The 16,691-nt window shown below is 35.2% G+C and overlaps 1 protein-coding gene across 1 annotated transcript in view; it reads left to right on the top strand.

Moving 5' to 3' along the window:
* Positions 1-16,691, top strand: part of CPS1 (carbamoyl-phosphate synthase 1) — a 155,396-nt gene that overhangs the window by 83,737 nt on the left and 54,968 nt on the right. The window contains exons 18-22 of the mRNA XM_032754661.2: positions 1,267-1,411; positions 2,895-3,105; positions 4,509-4,707; positions 8,263-8,439; positions 12,640-12,758. Of these exons, the coding sequence (XP_032610552.1) occupies positions 1,267-1,411; positions 2,895-3,105; positions 4,509-4,707; positions 8,263-8,439; positions 12,640-12,758 (851 nt within the window). The remainder of the gene's footprint in view (positions 1-1,266; positions 1,412-2,894; positions 3,106-4,508; positions 4,708-8,262; positions 8,440-12,639; positions 12,759-16,691) is intronic.

Below are 16,691 nucleotides of genomic sequence, written 5' to 3'. Positions count from 1 at the left end.
AAAGCTGCATTAACTTATCCAGGTCTCTAAGTTAACTTTTTATATAAAATCAAAGACTTTAAAAAATAAAAATAAAAACAAGCTGAGGAAACAGGTGAAGATAATTTCAATTTTCCCTGTATCTAAATATCCATTTTACTTCATTAGAATGCAAAATACTTTTCCAAATTTATACCCTTTGTTTCTTTGTTTCCTAGATTTCTTCTTTTAGCAGGCAACCGGAATGATGAATTAATCATTATTAAATTGTTAACATTGGCTACTGAATTTTCTAATCACTTTGAGAAACTCATCGTGGGCAGCTGTGGGGACAAATGTGTCACATTTTCAGTTGCACGTGCTGGAGCCTGTAGTGATGACTGAAGTTAAAAAAAATCGTATTAAGGCACATTACAGAAAAACTTACATTAAATTATTATTTTAATGCCTATTAATAATTTGAAAAAATTCAAACTACTTTCCCTTTCACTGCCAATCCAAATCAAATATATTATAAGGCAATGAGACATTTCTCCCTTGGGTTATCAGCCACTGCATGTCCTAAGGTCAGAGATTACCACTTTCCTATTTTGGGTTCAGTATTCTACCCATTGTGGGTGTGCTGTAAATATGAAATGATAATTATGCTAATTCATATATGCTAATTCATATCTGTCTAATCAGGCATACATGATATATGACTCAGAGTATTTAAGCATTTAGGCAGTGATTAACCATAATAATAGTCCCATATGATTCTTCTAATTCTCAAGTTTTATATGCCATCTTGGCTAACTGTTTACAACCATCATCATCTCCTTTCTCCTCCTCATCAACCTCAACTAACTTTTATTGTGTGTGTCACTGTACAAAGCACCCTCAGCTATTTTAGAGAGAGCCAGAGTCTTTAGACTTATTTTTCCATATTTATTCACACTTATCACATTTTCTGGTTTCACAGAAGCCTAGCTGCTGAAATAATTTCATTTCCCTCTGCCTGATTGCTCAATTATTTTCTCTTTTTCCTAAATTAGTTTGATTTAATGTCATATCAGCACTTTGAATGGTAAGCCTCAATAATGTAAATCAAGCATATTCACTGCAGGATGCTATTCCTAGTACCTCACTGATTTTCTGACACATTGTGCCTTCTGTGCAGGGGAGAATGGAGACGGGGTTTGAGAGTTCAGTGCTGACCAGGATTTATGCCGGGGTATTTTGCCAAATATCCTTGTTGAAGCCAGTGCTTTTTCTTACTCTTTGATATCTTTTGTCACCAATTTCTAGGCCTTTGCTATGACCAACCAAATTCTGGTGGAGAAGTCAGTGACTGGTTGGAAAGAAATAGAATATGAAGTGGTTCGAGATGCTGATGACAACTGTGTCACTGTCTGTAACATGGAAAATGTTGACGCCATGGGTGTTCACACAGGTAGGCAAAGTATCTTCAAGAACTATAGTAATGCTTTCAGTTCATGTCTTTGATGGCCATGGCAGTCTTTATAAAGTTGTTGCCTTTAAATTACTATTTCTAGTTGACAGACTAGTGATAACATTTTGGACAAGTACAGTATTTTACAGTGTTGAAAATATTCTCACATTTAATTTGATCTTCACACAAACCCTGTGAAGTAAGGCATATATTATACTGAGTTAATTGAGGAAGAGCCAAAGGTAAGCAATATGGTAGAAATAAGATCCATAAAACTTGGTGTTGAGAAATAAGAAGGGAGGTTGAGATAGTTTAAAGCAGACTGAGCTGGTAGTCACCCAGTAAATGAGAAAATAGGCACAATAATAGAAATAAGTTTTTCAGGAAAGTACACTAGTTAGATAAGAGGGCAAAGATGATAACTTAGGATTTGAAAGTGCTAAATTTGAGGTGTGAGCAGAGCTGTCAAAAAAGGGAGTTGAGAATGTGGAGATGGAATTTAAGAAATAAAATAGAAATAAAGAAGTTGATACAAAGACGCTGGAAACTGTTGGCATAAAAGGGAAAATTGAAGTCATAGGCACAGACAAAGTATTCAAGGGCATAGGTATAGAAAGAGGAGAGAATAAGGTTGAACTGTGAACTCTGGGAAACATTTAGATTTATAGGGCAGGGGAAAGAGGAAGTATTACTGTTGAAGATAGAAGGGGAGAATAAGGAGTTAAGAGGAAAATCAGGGTAGTACTGTACCAACTAAGCCAATGCAAGAACTATTTTATAAAAGAGCTTTGTTTTTGGCAGTATCAAATGCTATGTAAGACCAAGACTGATTATTTAATTTGGCTCCTTTGGATGTCCAAGAGAACAATTTCATTGCAATTCAGTTCTGTGAGCTCTATTAAAAGGAATTACATGGTATTGAGTGGTAAGCAGATTTGGCAAACTTTCAAGAAGCTTATTCAGGTAAAGAATGGGAGAGAAGCTTTGTATGGTTGTCTGGCAATGTTGGAGAAGACTTCTGGAGGCAGTGAAGATCTGAGCGTGTTTGAAGGCAGAAGGGATGGAGACTAAGATTGCAGATATAAGGGGCTATGATGAGAGAAGTGAAGATGGAAAGGGATGAGATACAGAAAGCCAGCTGATGAGCCAGTCTGAGTGATAATATTCAATGAAAGGAAGAACTTGAGAAATAATTTGAGATGAAGAGCAGGGAAGTTGAAGTCAATCTAGTGAGTAGATGATTGAAGCCTTGATAGCTACTTACTAGATAGATGAACTTGGGAAAGGTTAGAGAGGTTTCTAAAAGTACGGTATCAGAGTAATATGGGCAAAACAGGAATTGGGGGAATACCTGATATCACATATATATCCCAACAAACCCTCAGACTGTTCTATGTCTTGCATCATGGAAGTAGATGGTTAAGTCGCTGAAGTTGGTTATTTCAATATGCCACCAAGTAATGAGTGCTTCTTGGATGTATAGGTGACTCAGTTGTTGTGGCTCCTGCCCAGACACTCTCCAATGCCGAGTTTCAGATGTTGAGACGTACTTCAATCAATGTTGTTCGCCACTTGGGCATCGTGGGTGAATGCAACATTCAGTTTGCCCTTCATCCTACCTCAATGGAATACTGCATCATTGAAGTGAATGCCAGACTGTCCCGAAGCTCTGCTCTGGCCTCAAAAGCCACTGGGTAAGACCAGAATAATTGACCATGGGTTTGCAGATTCTTTGCAGATAGAAATGAAAAATTGACAGATAGTGGAAGACTGTGCTGCATTTACAAACTATGTTCCCCTCTTCTGTATGTTAGCTCCAAATCATTTATAGCACCCTGAGGACATGATTATTAATGAGCTTATTGCCAGATTGAGGTAAATTATATTGCTAGCTGGCTTTGTTTGCTAGCTAATCATAAACGAATCAAAATCTAGGTGGCTAAAGCAGGCTGTGAAAAATCTGCTTCCTAATTTCACTTTGCAGATGTTGTTAAAAGTGCAGATTAATCCTTAATTTTAGTCTTCAACTGTTTTCTTCAGGTGTATAGCCCTATAGCAAATAGTTGACAGAAAATATAGTTCACTTGACTCAAGCATGCAATACACATTACTTTTATTTTATCGAAATTCCACAAGACTGAACAGTGCGGAATTGTTTCACAAGTAACTGTTACAACCAAACAAATAAATCTGCTGTCTATGTAACAGCCACTAGGAGGCATGATTGGAAGGAAAGTTAATCAAAACCTTTTGTTTCTAATAATATATTTAGCATCTTACACTTCAATTATGGCATTTAAATGAACACAATATTTACTTCTTTAGATTTTTTTATGTAGTTCCACAGCACTGCATGGAGTGGTGAAAGGCATGTTGCCCTGTACAGGAGTCACAATTCTGCATCCTCACTTGGTTCTTCTATTGACCGTGTGTGATTTTGGGCACATCACTCATTGTCTTTATCAGTTTCCTCATTTGTTAGATGGAAGTTGTACTAAAGAACTCATTTTTAATTCTATAGTTCTATGAATTATTTTCTCAAACAGAATAACCCAAACTGACATTCTGGATGAAGATAGTCGAGTTCCCAAAGTGTTAGTTTTGTAAGGAGCCCAAAGTTCAAAGATAATTTGGAGACAGAGCAAGGACCCAAACTTGAAATGCCTACATTTTCTGACCATTATGTACTCCCTTGTACTAGCTAACTCCACTGTATTCTTAGGTACAGATATGTATATATTTTCTCAAAAAATATTTTGCAGATTCTCATCTTAGTGGAGGTTAAATACAAATGGAGGTTAAACTTTATTTATCACCAAAGCTATTGATTTTGGGTTGAAGAGGTGAAGGTTGAGAGTTGCAGCAATGCATGTAGTGCATAGAGAGTAGATTCTCCTGTGACCTGTGCCTCTATACTTTGTATCATCACTCCTATTATTCCACAAGTGGCTACTAAATATTGATGCAGAACAGAGAATCAAGTGTCTTATACCCTGAAGTAGAATAATACCAGAAATTTTAAGAAGACCAATTTATGTTTTGGTCTGTTTTCAATAATTGCTCAAAGAAAAAAAATAAATTTGTCTTCTTTTTATAGCTACCCATTGGCATTTATTGCTGCAAAGATTGCCCTAGGAATCCCACTTCCAGAAATTAAGAACGTTGTATCTGGGAAGACATCAGCCTGTTTTGAACCTAGCCTAGATTACATGGTCACCAAGATTCCCCGCTGGGATCTTGACCGTTTTCATGGAACATCTAGCCGAATTGGTAGCTCTATGAAAAGTGTAGGGGAGGTGAGTCCTTGCTTTATTACGCTTTTCTTCTTGTTCTCAGTTATTTTGTCAAATTTGTGACACCATTGACAGTGTTATAGTTGCCTGGATACTGTCAACACATGGACAGTGTTAAAGGTGCAATTGATAGTGTTAAAGTTGCCTGGATATTAGCATACTAATATGCTAACAGTCTCTATTTGACTGTTAACATATTACATATGTTATATGGCCATTTTGCTGGATTTGAAGGTCTTCCTATTCAAAAGGTGAGGCCATATATCTGGGTATATAGTATAGATACATATATGAAAACACATTCATATACATATAACTGAGTTGTAATATATTTTATAACCAAATCAAGAAAGTAATATAGAATATAATATATCAAAAAAAAGCTCACTGGACTGAGCTTAAGAATTCAACTTTAGTCCATTCATGCAAATTGTGGCTTTAACTTCCTGAGACCTCATTCCCCACATCTATAAAAGAAGAGGCTGAACCAGTTCATCTCTCAGGGTCCTTCCAGCTCTAAAATTCTAAATTGATATGAGCATAGTGGATTATTAAGCCCCCTTTAATTATACTAAAAAGTTCTAAGCTTTTAACATCTTTAGAATATTTTTTAGAATGTGCTGTGTTATACTGTTTGAAATTAAAGTTAGCCTTTGATTATTGCATCTTCAAAGATGCAGTCTTCTGTGTGGGAGGAAAGAAAGGAATTTATATCTCTGCTGAGATTCACTCCTTTGCCTCCTTCCACCAAGTCCTAATCATTTTCTGCATCCAGAAGGTTTGGGATAGTGGAGAAAACATAAAACTTGGAACCAGCTGGACTTGGATATTACTCTTGGCATTGCCACTTATTAGCTGCAGACTCTCAGGCAAGACTGAGTTTCAGGATCCACACCTACAAAATAGAAATAATAATACCTACCTTGCAGGATTCTTATAATACCCCCTCTTAATAAATGTAATGCATCATTATTGTTATTATTAAATTAGTATTCATAAATGTTGCATGGGGTAAAGGTTTTGAGTGCGGAAGTATGAACAAATCTCAGTCTTTCTCTATCATTTGTCTATCTACCGTTTATCTTAGTTTATCTGTATCTCATCTCTATTTCTGTTGTGGCCAGTGTGGGAGCTTTTAGTCTATGTATCTAAGCTGATTAGAGTACAGAGCAAAAGACTATTTATGACATATTGTTCCGTATTGTTCTTTATTTGTCCCATAACACAGATTATAGCCTAAACCTAGGCCAGCCGTTTCAGAAATGCATGTCACTAATCACAGAAAATATAGATTAAATCTGTCACCAATACACGGAAAAAGAAAAAGTAATGCTTTACTAGTCTATCATATTCACACATGAAAGGCAGAATTATTACTATTTTGGCTTCCTTAATTTGTAAGATACTTATGAAAGATTTTAAAGTAATAACAAATAAAGAACAAATTGACCTTTTAAATTAAAATGTCTTACTAGTTGTAAAACACTAAATATTAGTTTTTTCTCCATTATAGTTGTTTTAAATCTTATTTTTTAAATCATACTTTTTAGTGTACTAAAGAAATAGAATGCAAATGCCATGAAAATCTATGTTGCTAGTGTTTGCACCAAATAAACAACTGTCATTTAGTTTACATTTCATGGGAAGCGTCCTTTTTAAATAATGTTCACCGTAAAATTTGTAGTCCAAGGAACTTGAGAAAATTATGTAATATTTTCATCTGGGGCTTCTTATCTGAGGGATTTTGTTGTCAAACAAAAAATAAAAGGTAGAGGGGAGTTTTGTTGTCTACCACCTTACATTTAGTTCAAAAAGTGAGCAAACATTTCCTGAGTTCTTACTACATGCAAGACACTGGGAGAATTAAAAAAATGAATTATCAATAGATAATTGAGATACATTGTCTGCAGTTGGTAAACTCAGAATACCTAAACTGACCCAAATATACAATGAATTATTAATCTCTGGTAAATATTAAAAGATAGTATTTATATATAGGTGCTATGAGAATATAGTAGAATAGGATTGAGGAAGTCCATTATAGCCATTCCACTGGAAAATGTGAAATAGTCACTCAAGGAAGGTGCATTTTAATAGTATAGGGCAAATGCAGTGGGAAGATGACTTGAGCCCAGGGGGTCCAGGCTGTAGTGAGCCCTACAGTGCCACTACGCTCCAGCCTGGGTAACAGAGTGAGAACCTGTTTCAAAAAGCAAAAATATATAGAGAGAGTATTGAAAAGCACAATTTTTGAGCAAACATTTATAGTTATATATTCCTTTGTTATATAGGTTTTTTTTTAATTGAATGGATCCCATGTGCCATTATATAGATTGTGCTTAAGAATAATAAAAATGTATGGAGAGTTACTTATAGAACTAATTTCAGACAAATTTTAAATATGTAATACCTCAAATTTTCTTAAATATACCCAAAATATTTCCTTAATTTTACAGAACCATAAAATGTCTGATTTCTGGCAGTCTTTTCCATGCCCAGGCCAGACAACCTATAAACATATTGTCTAACTCTTCAATATACCACTATGACTTGCAAATTGCATATCTGAATTGCATTAACAGGTTGTTTATTCCTGCTCTTGTGAATTCTCCTTATTTCTAATTAAATTTGGAACAGTGTGAAAAGGTTATCTGTTTGGCTTTAGTAATCATCGAATATGTATCTTGTCACATAACTGACATGAAGATTTCCTAAACTGACATTAGTGGTAATTTGAGTCTATTTGAGGAATCACAAAAGTTTACTGAAGATAGCATTATGACTGCTATTATTTTAAATTGGAAACCAAAAATGCATAGCAATCTATTATTCTATGAAAAGATTCAAACACAATGTTTATCCAGTGAAAATAACTGAGTAGGTTGCAAGATCAATTTAAGTTTAGTTCTGACATGCAACTTGTCCAAACTAAATCACCACATAATTTTTCTAATTGATTAGTGTATGATGAGCTGTAAAGATCGCGGAAAGACACACTGAATTTGTCATAGAAAGTTTAGTCTCCTCCTACGTTCAAAATCATAATCATCAGTATTTGTTATGACTCTCAAGTTTCTATTAACATTAATGCTTAGCTATAAGGAAAGCCAACCTGTCTTGAATACTGACTGATACTCACAAATAGTTATATTTTCGTGTTAATATATTTCTGGTTTCTCTTTATTTGCCTTCCATTCTAAAGAACATGTGCATAAAGCAAGATCTTACTAAGAAAAGGTCTCTATGCTTCAACCTTGAATTTCTTATTTTAATACTATGGTCCAGAGCAGGTACCGGTGATTTCCTCATCAATCTCAGCAAATACAGCTGAACTCCCTGAGTGGCAAAAGACTGACCTAATGAAGATGCATTATACCAAAACCATGGAGAAAGTGAGAGAGGAAGAAAAAAGGAACACTTTTTTTTAATTTGAGGGGCTTTATGATATATTTTTTGTTCTTACTTGTTTTATAAAATATATTTTACATCCAGTTCAGTTACCGATTAAAGATACATAAGCTTTTTCTTTCAATATGAGATCTTAAACATGTATTACAGGTCATGGCTATTGGTCGTACCTTTGAGGAGAGTTTCCAGAAAGCTTTACGGATGTGCCACCCATCTATAGAAGGTTTCACTCCCCGTCTCCCAATGAACAAAGAATGGCCATCTAATTTAGATCTTAGAAAAGAGTTGTCTGAACCAAGCAGCACGCGTATCTATGCCATTGCCAAGGTAAGATGTTACAAGGGGCCCAGAGCTACTGGTTGTTTTTCCAGAATGTAGTCAGTCTGGACATTAAAATAAAACTGAATCACAAAGTGGTTTTAAATCAGGGATTTTTGGAAAATGTTTAATTCTTTTATGATATTAAACGGGAAACATCTATAGATTTCATTAGAGTCTTTTACAATTAATGATAAATTTTCACTTTTATTTGACTTTAAGCCTGGATTTAAGGGCACATTGCAGTTTTAAAGGATGATTAAATAGATAAAATGTCCCCCTTTTTAAGTATACTTAGTACTAATACTCTTAAGTAGATTTGACAATATTGACTTGTCCTTTACTATTAACTTTATTACATGTTCCTTGAATGTGTAAAATTGTATTGTAGAAAGGAAGGTGCATACAATAATATCCCTTAGTATGTGCTACTTGAGTCTAGAATAATCTTAATTTATTTGCTTCTCTTTCTGTGTGTAAAAAACAGCAACAGACTATAAAGGGCCCCCATGATTATAGGGTTTTCCATGTAATTATTTTATTGGTCTTACTTTCAGGAAAAAAGGCGCTACATTTCTCACTTCCCTCCACTACTTGCTTCTCATGCAAATTAAATGCCATGTTAATCTCCTTTTATATTTACTGTGCTTAGAGTTTTGAAGTTTCAGCTCATCTGATTTTATAAAAGGTGACTTGGGCAGCTGGAATCTGTCTGGTCAGAAATCCCTGAAAGGCTTTTTGACATTTAAGGAAGCGCAAGCATTAATCCTCCAACAGTATCAAACTGCACTGGTTCTACAAAGCTCCACTGACCATTTTATGTGTGTGTGTGTGCGTGCGTGTGTGTGTGTGTGTGCATGCATGTGGGATGAGTCGGTGAAAACATGAACTTTCTCTTTAAAAGGATTCCCGTATTTGTAATTTGCCTGTGTAGAAACAGAAAAATGTTGCCAGTGATTTTGAACTCATCGCAACTTTTATGTCCGTATTTTGAGTCCTTAAGAGACCTGAAGGAGAGGAAGGGATATTTCCTTCATTGCATCCAATGTATATTCTCCTCGCTCTTATGGTTTCTAAATGGAAAATATTTAAGCCCCACTGAGTTGCTATTATCTCTTGTTGGACATTTTCCCATGTTGAGTTTCAAGGTAATTAGAATTTTTCTCTGGTGGTGGTGGGTGGGATAGCAGTGATAAGAAGTTATTTTAGAAAGCCGTTTCACCTTCATCATTTATTATCCCTATTTCGGTCTTTTATTTAGGAAGCAGCTCATGACATCATATGTGTATGTGTGTGTGTGTGTGTGTGTATGTGTGTGTGTGTATATATATATAATTTTTTCTCAGGCAAAGGACAGTAAATAGATTTTTTCCTTAAGTCTAGCAATCATGTTTCTGCCACTTTGAAGGAGATGAAAAAGGGAAGCATTTCCAAGTTCCCAGCTAAGCTGTAAAACTCAAGCAAATCTCTCATTCTTTTCTAACATACTTATAAAAGATGAGAATCTGGGAAAAATGTGTGGAGGTTCTTTTTTTCACAAGGTACCCTATGTACGAGCAAGAAGTGCAGGGTCTGCGTATAAATTATTGTCTGCTCGAGTGCTGGGAGAAGGAACTGATTTCTGTTTGTTAGAGGTCATCATTACTGTTCATTTCAACAGCAGTCAGGAACTTGGTGATTTTGACAAAGAGTGTAAGGACCGTGGAGGGCTGAAGGGGAAAAGGAATGAAGGGAGTGTGTAAATCTTTGCTTGCTTTCATGAGTCTTAGAAAAGAGCAACTTGCTCTGAGGTCTGATTTTTACAGCAGTCTTATTTCAAGATGACTGGATCATCACCTCTTTTGATTTGGGGAGAATGCAGGCATTATTTTTGATTTTTGGAACATTAAAGTAACCTCAAACTTGTTTGGGGTCATTATAGACTTCATTACAGCAGTGTTACATAGCAAAGCTGCAGTGCTTGGAGATGAGGTCTTAAGACTGGCAAGATCTTGCTTGCTGTTAGAAATCATGGATTTTTTTTTTCATCCAGTCTATCGTTGATGGGCATTTGGGTTGGTTCAAAGTCTTTGCTATTGCGAATAGTGCTGCAATAAACATACATGTGCATGTGTCTCTATAGTAGAATGATTTATAATCCTTTGGGTATGTACCCAATAATGGGATTGCTGGGTCAAATGGGATTTCTGGTTCTAGATCCTTGAGGAATTGCCACACTGTTTTTCACAGAGGTTGAACTAATTTACACTCCCACCAGCAGTGTAAAAGCATTCCTATTTCTCAACATCCTCTTCAGGATCTGTTGTTTCCTGAGTTTTTAATGATAGCCATTCTAACTGGCATGAGATGGTATCTCGTTGTGGTTTTGATTCGCATTTCTCTAATGACTAGTGATGATGAGCTTTTAAATGTGGCACATATACACCATGGAATACTATGCAGCCATAAAAAAGGATGAGTTCATGTCCTTTGCAGGGACATGGATGAAGCTGGAAACCATCATTCTCAGCAAACTAACACAGGAACAGAAAACCAAATACCACACGTTCTCACTCATAAGTGGGAGTGGAACAATGAGAACATATGAGCACAGGGAGGGGAACATTTCACACCAGGGCCTGTTGGGGGGTGGGGAGGTAGGGGATGGGTAGCATTAGGAGAAATACCTAATGTAGATGACAGGTTGATGGGTGCAGCAAACCATCATGGCACATGTATACCTATGTAACAAACCTGCACATCCTGCACATGTTTTATATATATATATATACATTATATATATATATTCAATCTCTCCCTGTCTATATATATAGAGAGAGAGAAAGAAAAGAGAAAAATTAAGAAATCATGGATTTGACTGTAGTTGTCCTTTCATTCCTTCCAGTGAAATGACTACAGGATTCTAGGCCCTCCCTCACTGTATGTGCTTGTGTGAAAACCTCCTTTAATCTCTTAAAAGTTTCAGTAACTTAAGGTTCTCTCCACCTTACATTGTAGATGGCCAACAGCTAATTGTGCCTTTAATCACTTAGAAAGTAAGACAGAATAGTAAGTCTTTGGGAACCTGACTAATTACAGGGAGAATTAAACAAAAGAAACATACATTGACTAGGAAATGAACATGGCTTTGAGTATTTCTGTTAAATGTCATCTTACTCTAGTCAACAAAATTATGAGCCATGCCATATCTCAACAATTATAATCATGGTCTCTCTGATACTACAATTATGTAAAAGCTTTGAGAAAAGTAAGATCCCTGGGCTGAAATATAATGGCAGAGTTACTAGTTGCATATATTTCTTAATGGGTCTTAAAAACACACTGTGTTATTCTAAATATGTTCTGGAGTATTTTCTGATTTTTCACTGGGTATATACACATACACATACAAACATACAAGAATAAGAATAGACACCTTTTTGTATAAAGATTTGGGTTTTGAGAGTTTATCTCTTTTTTCAGTTAAATTTTCTACTCAGCTTAATGACCCATAGTTGTAGTTTTACTTTTGAGAAATTGCTAAAGTAAGCTTGAGGAAGAGGCTGAGCTGCCTATCAGAACAGAAGTTATTACTACATTGTTTTGGAATCTACTAGGATTTAAAAAAATGCGTCCCTTAGCACAAAAATCATAGTGACTGATTCAAAACAATTTTTTGTTTGAAGTCCCCTGTGAGGAAATATTCTGGAGGAATAATGCCAAGCCAGATCTGACCCATAAATTCTCACTGACTATTATATGTTTGTGTGAATGTGGAGTGAGGTGATAAAAATATGCTATCTCCTACAAGATAACTATCAACAATACAAGTTAAGTGATCATTATATTAATTCTAGATTTTCTTACCAATTTGACTTAACTGTAGTTTCAAGAGACTTCTTTAATTCCAAAGAGATGTACCAAATTTAGGGTATAATGGGTAACACGATCAAATAAAGAGGAGTGAGTCAAAACCTGTTAGGAGATTTTTCTGAGAACACACCACTCAAGGCAGGCACCTCCTCTGTATGCCATTTGTGGATATAGTTGGCACCATCTTTATGTTTATTGGAAGGAATGTCAACGATGTCAGTTTCATGTTTTGTAACTCAGTCTGTAGTCTCGGGCTCTCTAAATAACACACAGAGGCATGACTGCTATGTGTTTTAAACCAAATAAGACATTTAGAAAAATGTTTGCCAAAGAAAGTATCTCTTCTCCTCTTGGCAGGCCATTGATGACAACATGTCCCTTGATGAGATTGAGAAGCTCACATACATTGACAAGTGGTTTTTGTATAAGATGCGTGATATTTTAAACATGGAAAAGACACTGAAAGGGTTCAACAGGTAAGGCAGTGCTGCTCTCATTCATGCCAGACACCTTCAGTGCAATTTTTGAAGAGTCTTCTTCCTACTCTTAAGCATTTGGTCAACATTGTGATTCAATGAGGTAGATAGTGCCAGTGTTGGAAAATAGTACCCATAGCCAGAAGACAAATGGCAGGTTTTTTTTTAGATGTTTACCTTTAGAAATATATCCATTAATCTTTTTAATCATTTTCTATTCCCACCCTTGTCATCAGACATAGAAATAAGGTCTTTTAAATGCACAAAATTGGTATACATTTATGAACAGGTATTATTTAATTATGAAGTATTATCTAGATTTAAATTTTATTAATCAATTAAATGAATATTTCTGTTTTCTATAAATTTTCCTCTACATTCTGAAGTCTGTTTTCCCCTTTTAATATCAATCTATACATTGCTGTATATTGAGGAGAAAATGCATTCCTTTTGCGTTGTACTATTTTTAAATTGGGACATTCAGTTCAGCATACAAATAAGCCACATTCAGGTTTCTCTTAACAGACTCTTTACCTCTGACTAATTTACATTTTTATCTCCATCATGGCCAATTATTTTTAAACTTCATTTTATGTTGAGAATATTTTGATAATGTAGTCCTTAAAATCTACTTTTAAATTTTTCATGGGAAAACTGCTGGGGCACCTTAGGCTGATGAAAGCATGGATCAGTTTTAAACATCTATCTTCGATAAGAGCATTTACTAGCAGATTAAAAAAGACAATGTAGTCCTCTTGAACTTCTTCCCTCTAAAATCACTCTGAAATACACTACTATTGGAAAGACGTCTTACCTGCAAACTAGGGATGTGTTTAGAGAATGAAAAATTTTATTTGTATAAAAATTGTTCTCAAATGATTTGACAAAATGTAGATACTTTAATCACTTAAAATATCTTTGAGGACAGTGGAAGATCTCAAAACCTGGATTGCTGAACTATTTAGCAATTGCAACATATAATTGGGTTGCTGTATTTGCCTGATCAATATGTGTACAAACTAGGTAATAAAACACTTGCTTTTCTTTTTGAGAAAAATTAGGTTCTTTTTCATCTATTTAATTATTGCCCATGTCAAATGCTTGGTTTTGAAAACTGAGGAATTCTATCTGACAAAGATGAAACTAGCTATAGTTGCTTGTAAATCATCCTTTCTAGTGATCACATAAAATGAACAGTAGATAGCAAATAAGTTAGGAATTGAACCTATACATTTATCTTATAATTTTGCTGACTTAAGTTTTCCTTTCTTGGTTTATGATGCCAGCAGAACTTCTGTGTTAAATTATAGTCTGTTCTACTGTTCTCAGTTTCAGGCAACTGATTTCAAATGCCTATGAAACCACTGCAATTAAGCCACATGGGGGTGCTAGAAACTTATAGTATGCCAGTCACAGCAGTGGAAAAGACCTGGGGTGGAAAATAGCAGATGTTATTGTGATTTAAATTTCCACTTGATATACGTTCTGATTTTTGGACAAATTCAATGTTTTAATTGAATAGTTTTCGTTACAACCAGAAGGCAGGTTGAGATTCTAACTAAGCATAAATAAGGGTATATTGATAGTGAAAAAGGTCCTTGGAGGATTAAAACAACACACTGTTACAGATCACTTATAATATTTTTCTGACTTCCACATTCTGTTGCATTTATTTGCTGACAATTTGACATTTTCAATCTCCATTTTCTGGCATGAATATATTTGTAAATAGGGATATTTCTTATTGTTCATAATGATCTACATTTAAAACTCTTTATGTAAAGCTTTATATCATTTCAAAAATTTAAAAAACTTATAATTAAAATCATCTGTACTGTATAAATTTGCTTTTGATCCAGGGAGGTTGAAGTGTCTATTATATAGCAAAAGCTTAAGTAAACCTGAAGTGGAACTCACAGATGATCCATGGCATTAGCAAACCTAAACCCTGAACTCGTTATCTGAGTGTCACTTTATGGTTTAATTCCTTTCTTTTTGAAGTGTCATTGATGCATACATAGCAATTTGATAACGATTGTTATTTAGTGGTATTAGATAAATAGCAAGAATAGGCAGCCACTAAAGCTACCTGTCTCAATCATTTTGTGGCACATAGGGGTCTGAAGTTGAAAGGATATGACAGCTGATGGAATGAATGTTAAGTATGTAAGGCCTTGAGTTTCCTTGCCCTATTTTAATTATACTCACCATCAGTCTGGGTCATGAGTCCTCTGCTTTTTCTCAGCCCCTCAATATCCAGGGAGGCTTAGTCATCAAGGTATGTACTGCTCCAACAGTAACAAGAGCTCCCTATTAATGACCTATAGCTGACTTACATGTTGCCAGTTTGGAGAGGGGCTGAGAAGATTAGTTGTTCTTTTTCATTTGTATTTGTTTATGGTTTACTTTGAAGATCTCAACTGCTTCTGTGTTAGAATGGCTGTCTTTAGCTGTAGGCCTAGGAGTTAGTGATTTATTTGGTGTGTGTTCAGAGAACTCCAAAATTCTCCTGCCTCAACATCTATCTCTGGTGCCAATGTACCGCACTCCCTTTGTACTTTTCACATAGATCCTTGAGAAGACAGGCAGTGGGGCTCTCACTTGGGAAAAGAGAAGTAAATTAAGAGAAAAAATATAGAATGCTAGACGTGGGTTTTCTGATTCCACCCTTGTGCATTGGAAGGAGCAGACTATGGAGCCAGAGAGATTGGTGTGCAGTCCTCCCCACTATAGAATCAGAGGTACATCACCTCTTTCATTTCTCCAGATTCGTGTTCTTTTTCTTAATCTCTGCTTCTAGTTTTTTTGCGAAGCTTAATTTATTTAAGTATAAATGACATCTGACATATTGTGAGGGCCCAAGAAAATTTTTCCTCTTTTCCCCTCAAAATAAAAATGCTACTCGTTATAATAAAGGTTACTTTATGATTTTAGATGTGTATTATGTATTATGATTTTAGATATGTAGATATGATAGATATTTAAAGGTTCATTTTCAGACTCACAATTTTCATTTGCTTATATATTTTGCAATGTATCATTTCTTAATTTCCTTTATAATGCATCACTTATTTTAATATCAGACCTATTTTTTAAAGGAAGCAGTTAATGATAGCTACTGATGCAAATGCTATTCTTATCAAAAGATAAATAGCATTCCCTTATGCTAATGAATAAAAATTCCTACTCTACTTGTTAATCAAGCTCAAGTTCTAAAGTCCGATAAACACATTTAATAGCAGAGAATGAGCATATCATTAAATTGTTGGTCAGTTTCTGACTTGTGTTTACATATAGTCATCTGAAATGAAGTTCAGAATTTGAGTCCCAAATAGAATATACCCACACATGGACACAGGGTGGAACATCACACACCGGGGCCTGTTGAGGGGTGGGGGGCTAGGGGAGGGATAGCATTAGGAAAAATACCTAATGTAGATGATGGGTCGATGGGTGCAGCAAACCCATACATACACCATGCCATTCATACACCATGGCACGTGTATACCTATGTAACAAGCCTGCATCTTCTGTACATGTATCCCAGAACTTAAAGTATAATAATATAAAAAAAGGAATATAAAAACAAGAACATAGCTTATGTTTGAAATGTAAACAATAAATGTACTTATTTATGCAATAACTTCAAACAATGTATTTTAAAATAAAATACAATGGAAATTATTAAAAAAGAATATACCCACATATTTAGTATATATAAATATTCACAGACTGAGATGGGAAAAACAAAACAATGATTGTAACTAGGTAGTCATTATTGCAATAACTGATGAGTTTTCTATGCCTGTGAGATAGTAGAAATTATAATAAGAAACCCCTCTCCTTGAAGGGGAGAGATAAACGTGTTTCATGCTCATGATGACGTATGAAGTCTCATCTTTCTGCAGGGTGATGAGACGAGGGATAGGTATA

This window comes from Hylobates moloch, unplaced genomic scaffold (genome assembly GCF_009828535.3).
Source record: "Hylobates moloch isolate HMO894 unplaced genomic scaffold, HMol_V3 SCAFFOLD_1, whole genome shotgun sequence".
NCBI lineage: Eukaryota > Metazoa > Chordata > Mammalia > Primates > Hylobatidae > Hylobates > Hylobates moloch.
Note: the sequence above shows the minus strand (reverse complement) of the source record. Positions and strands in the feature narration are given on the sequence as shown.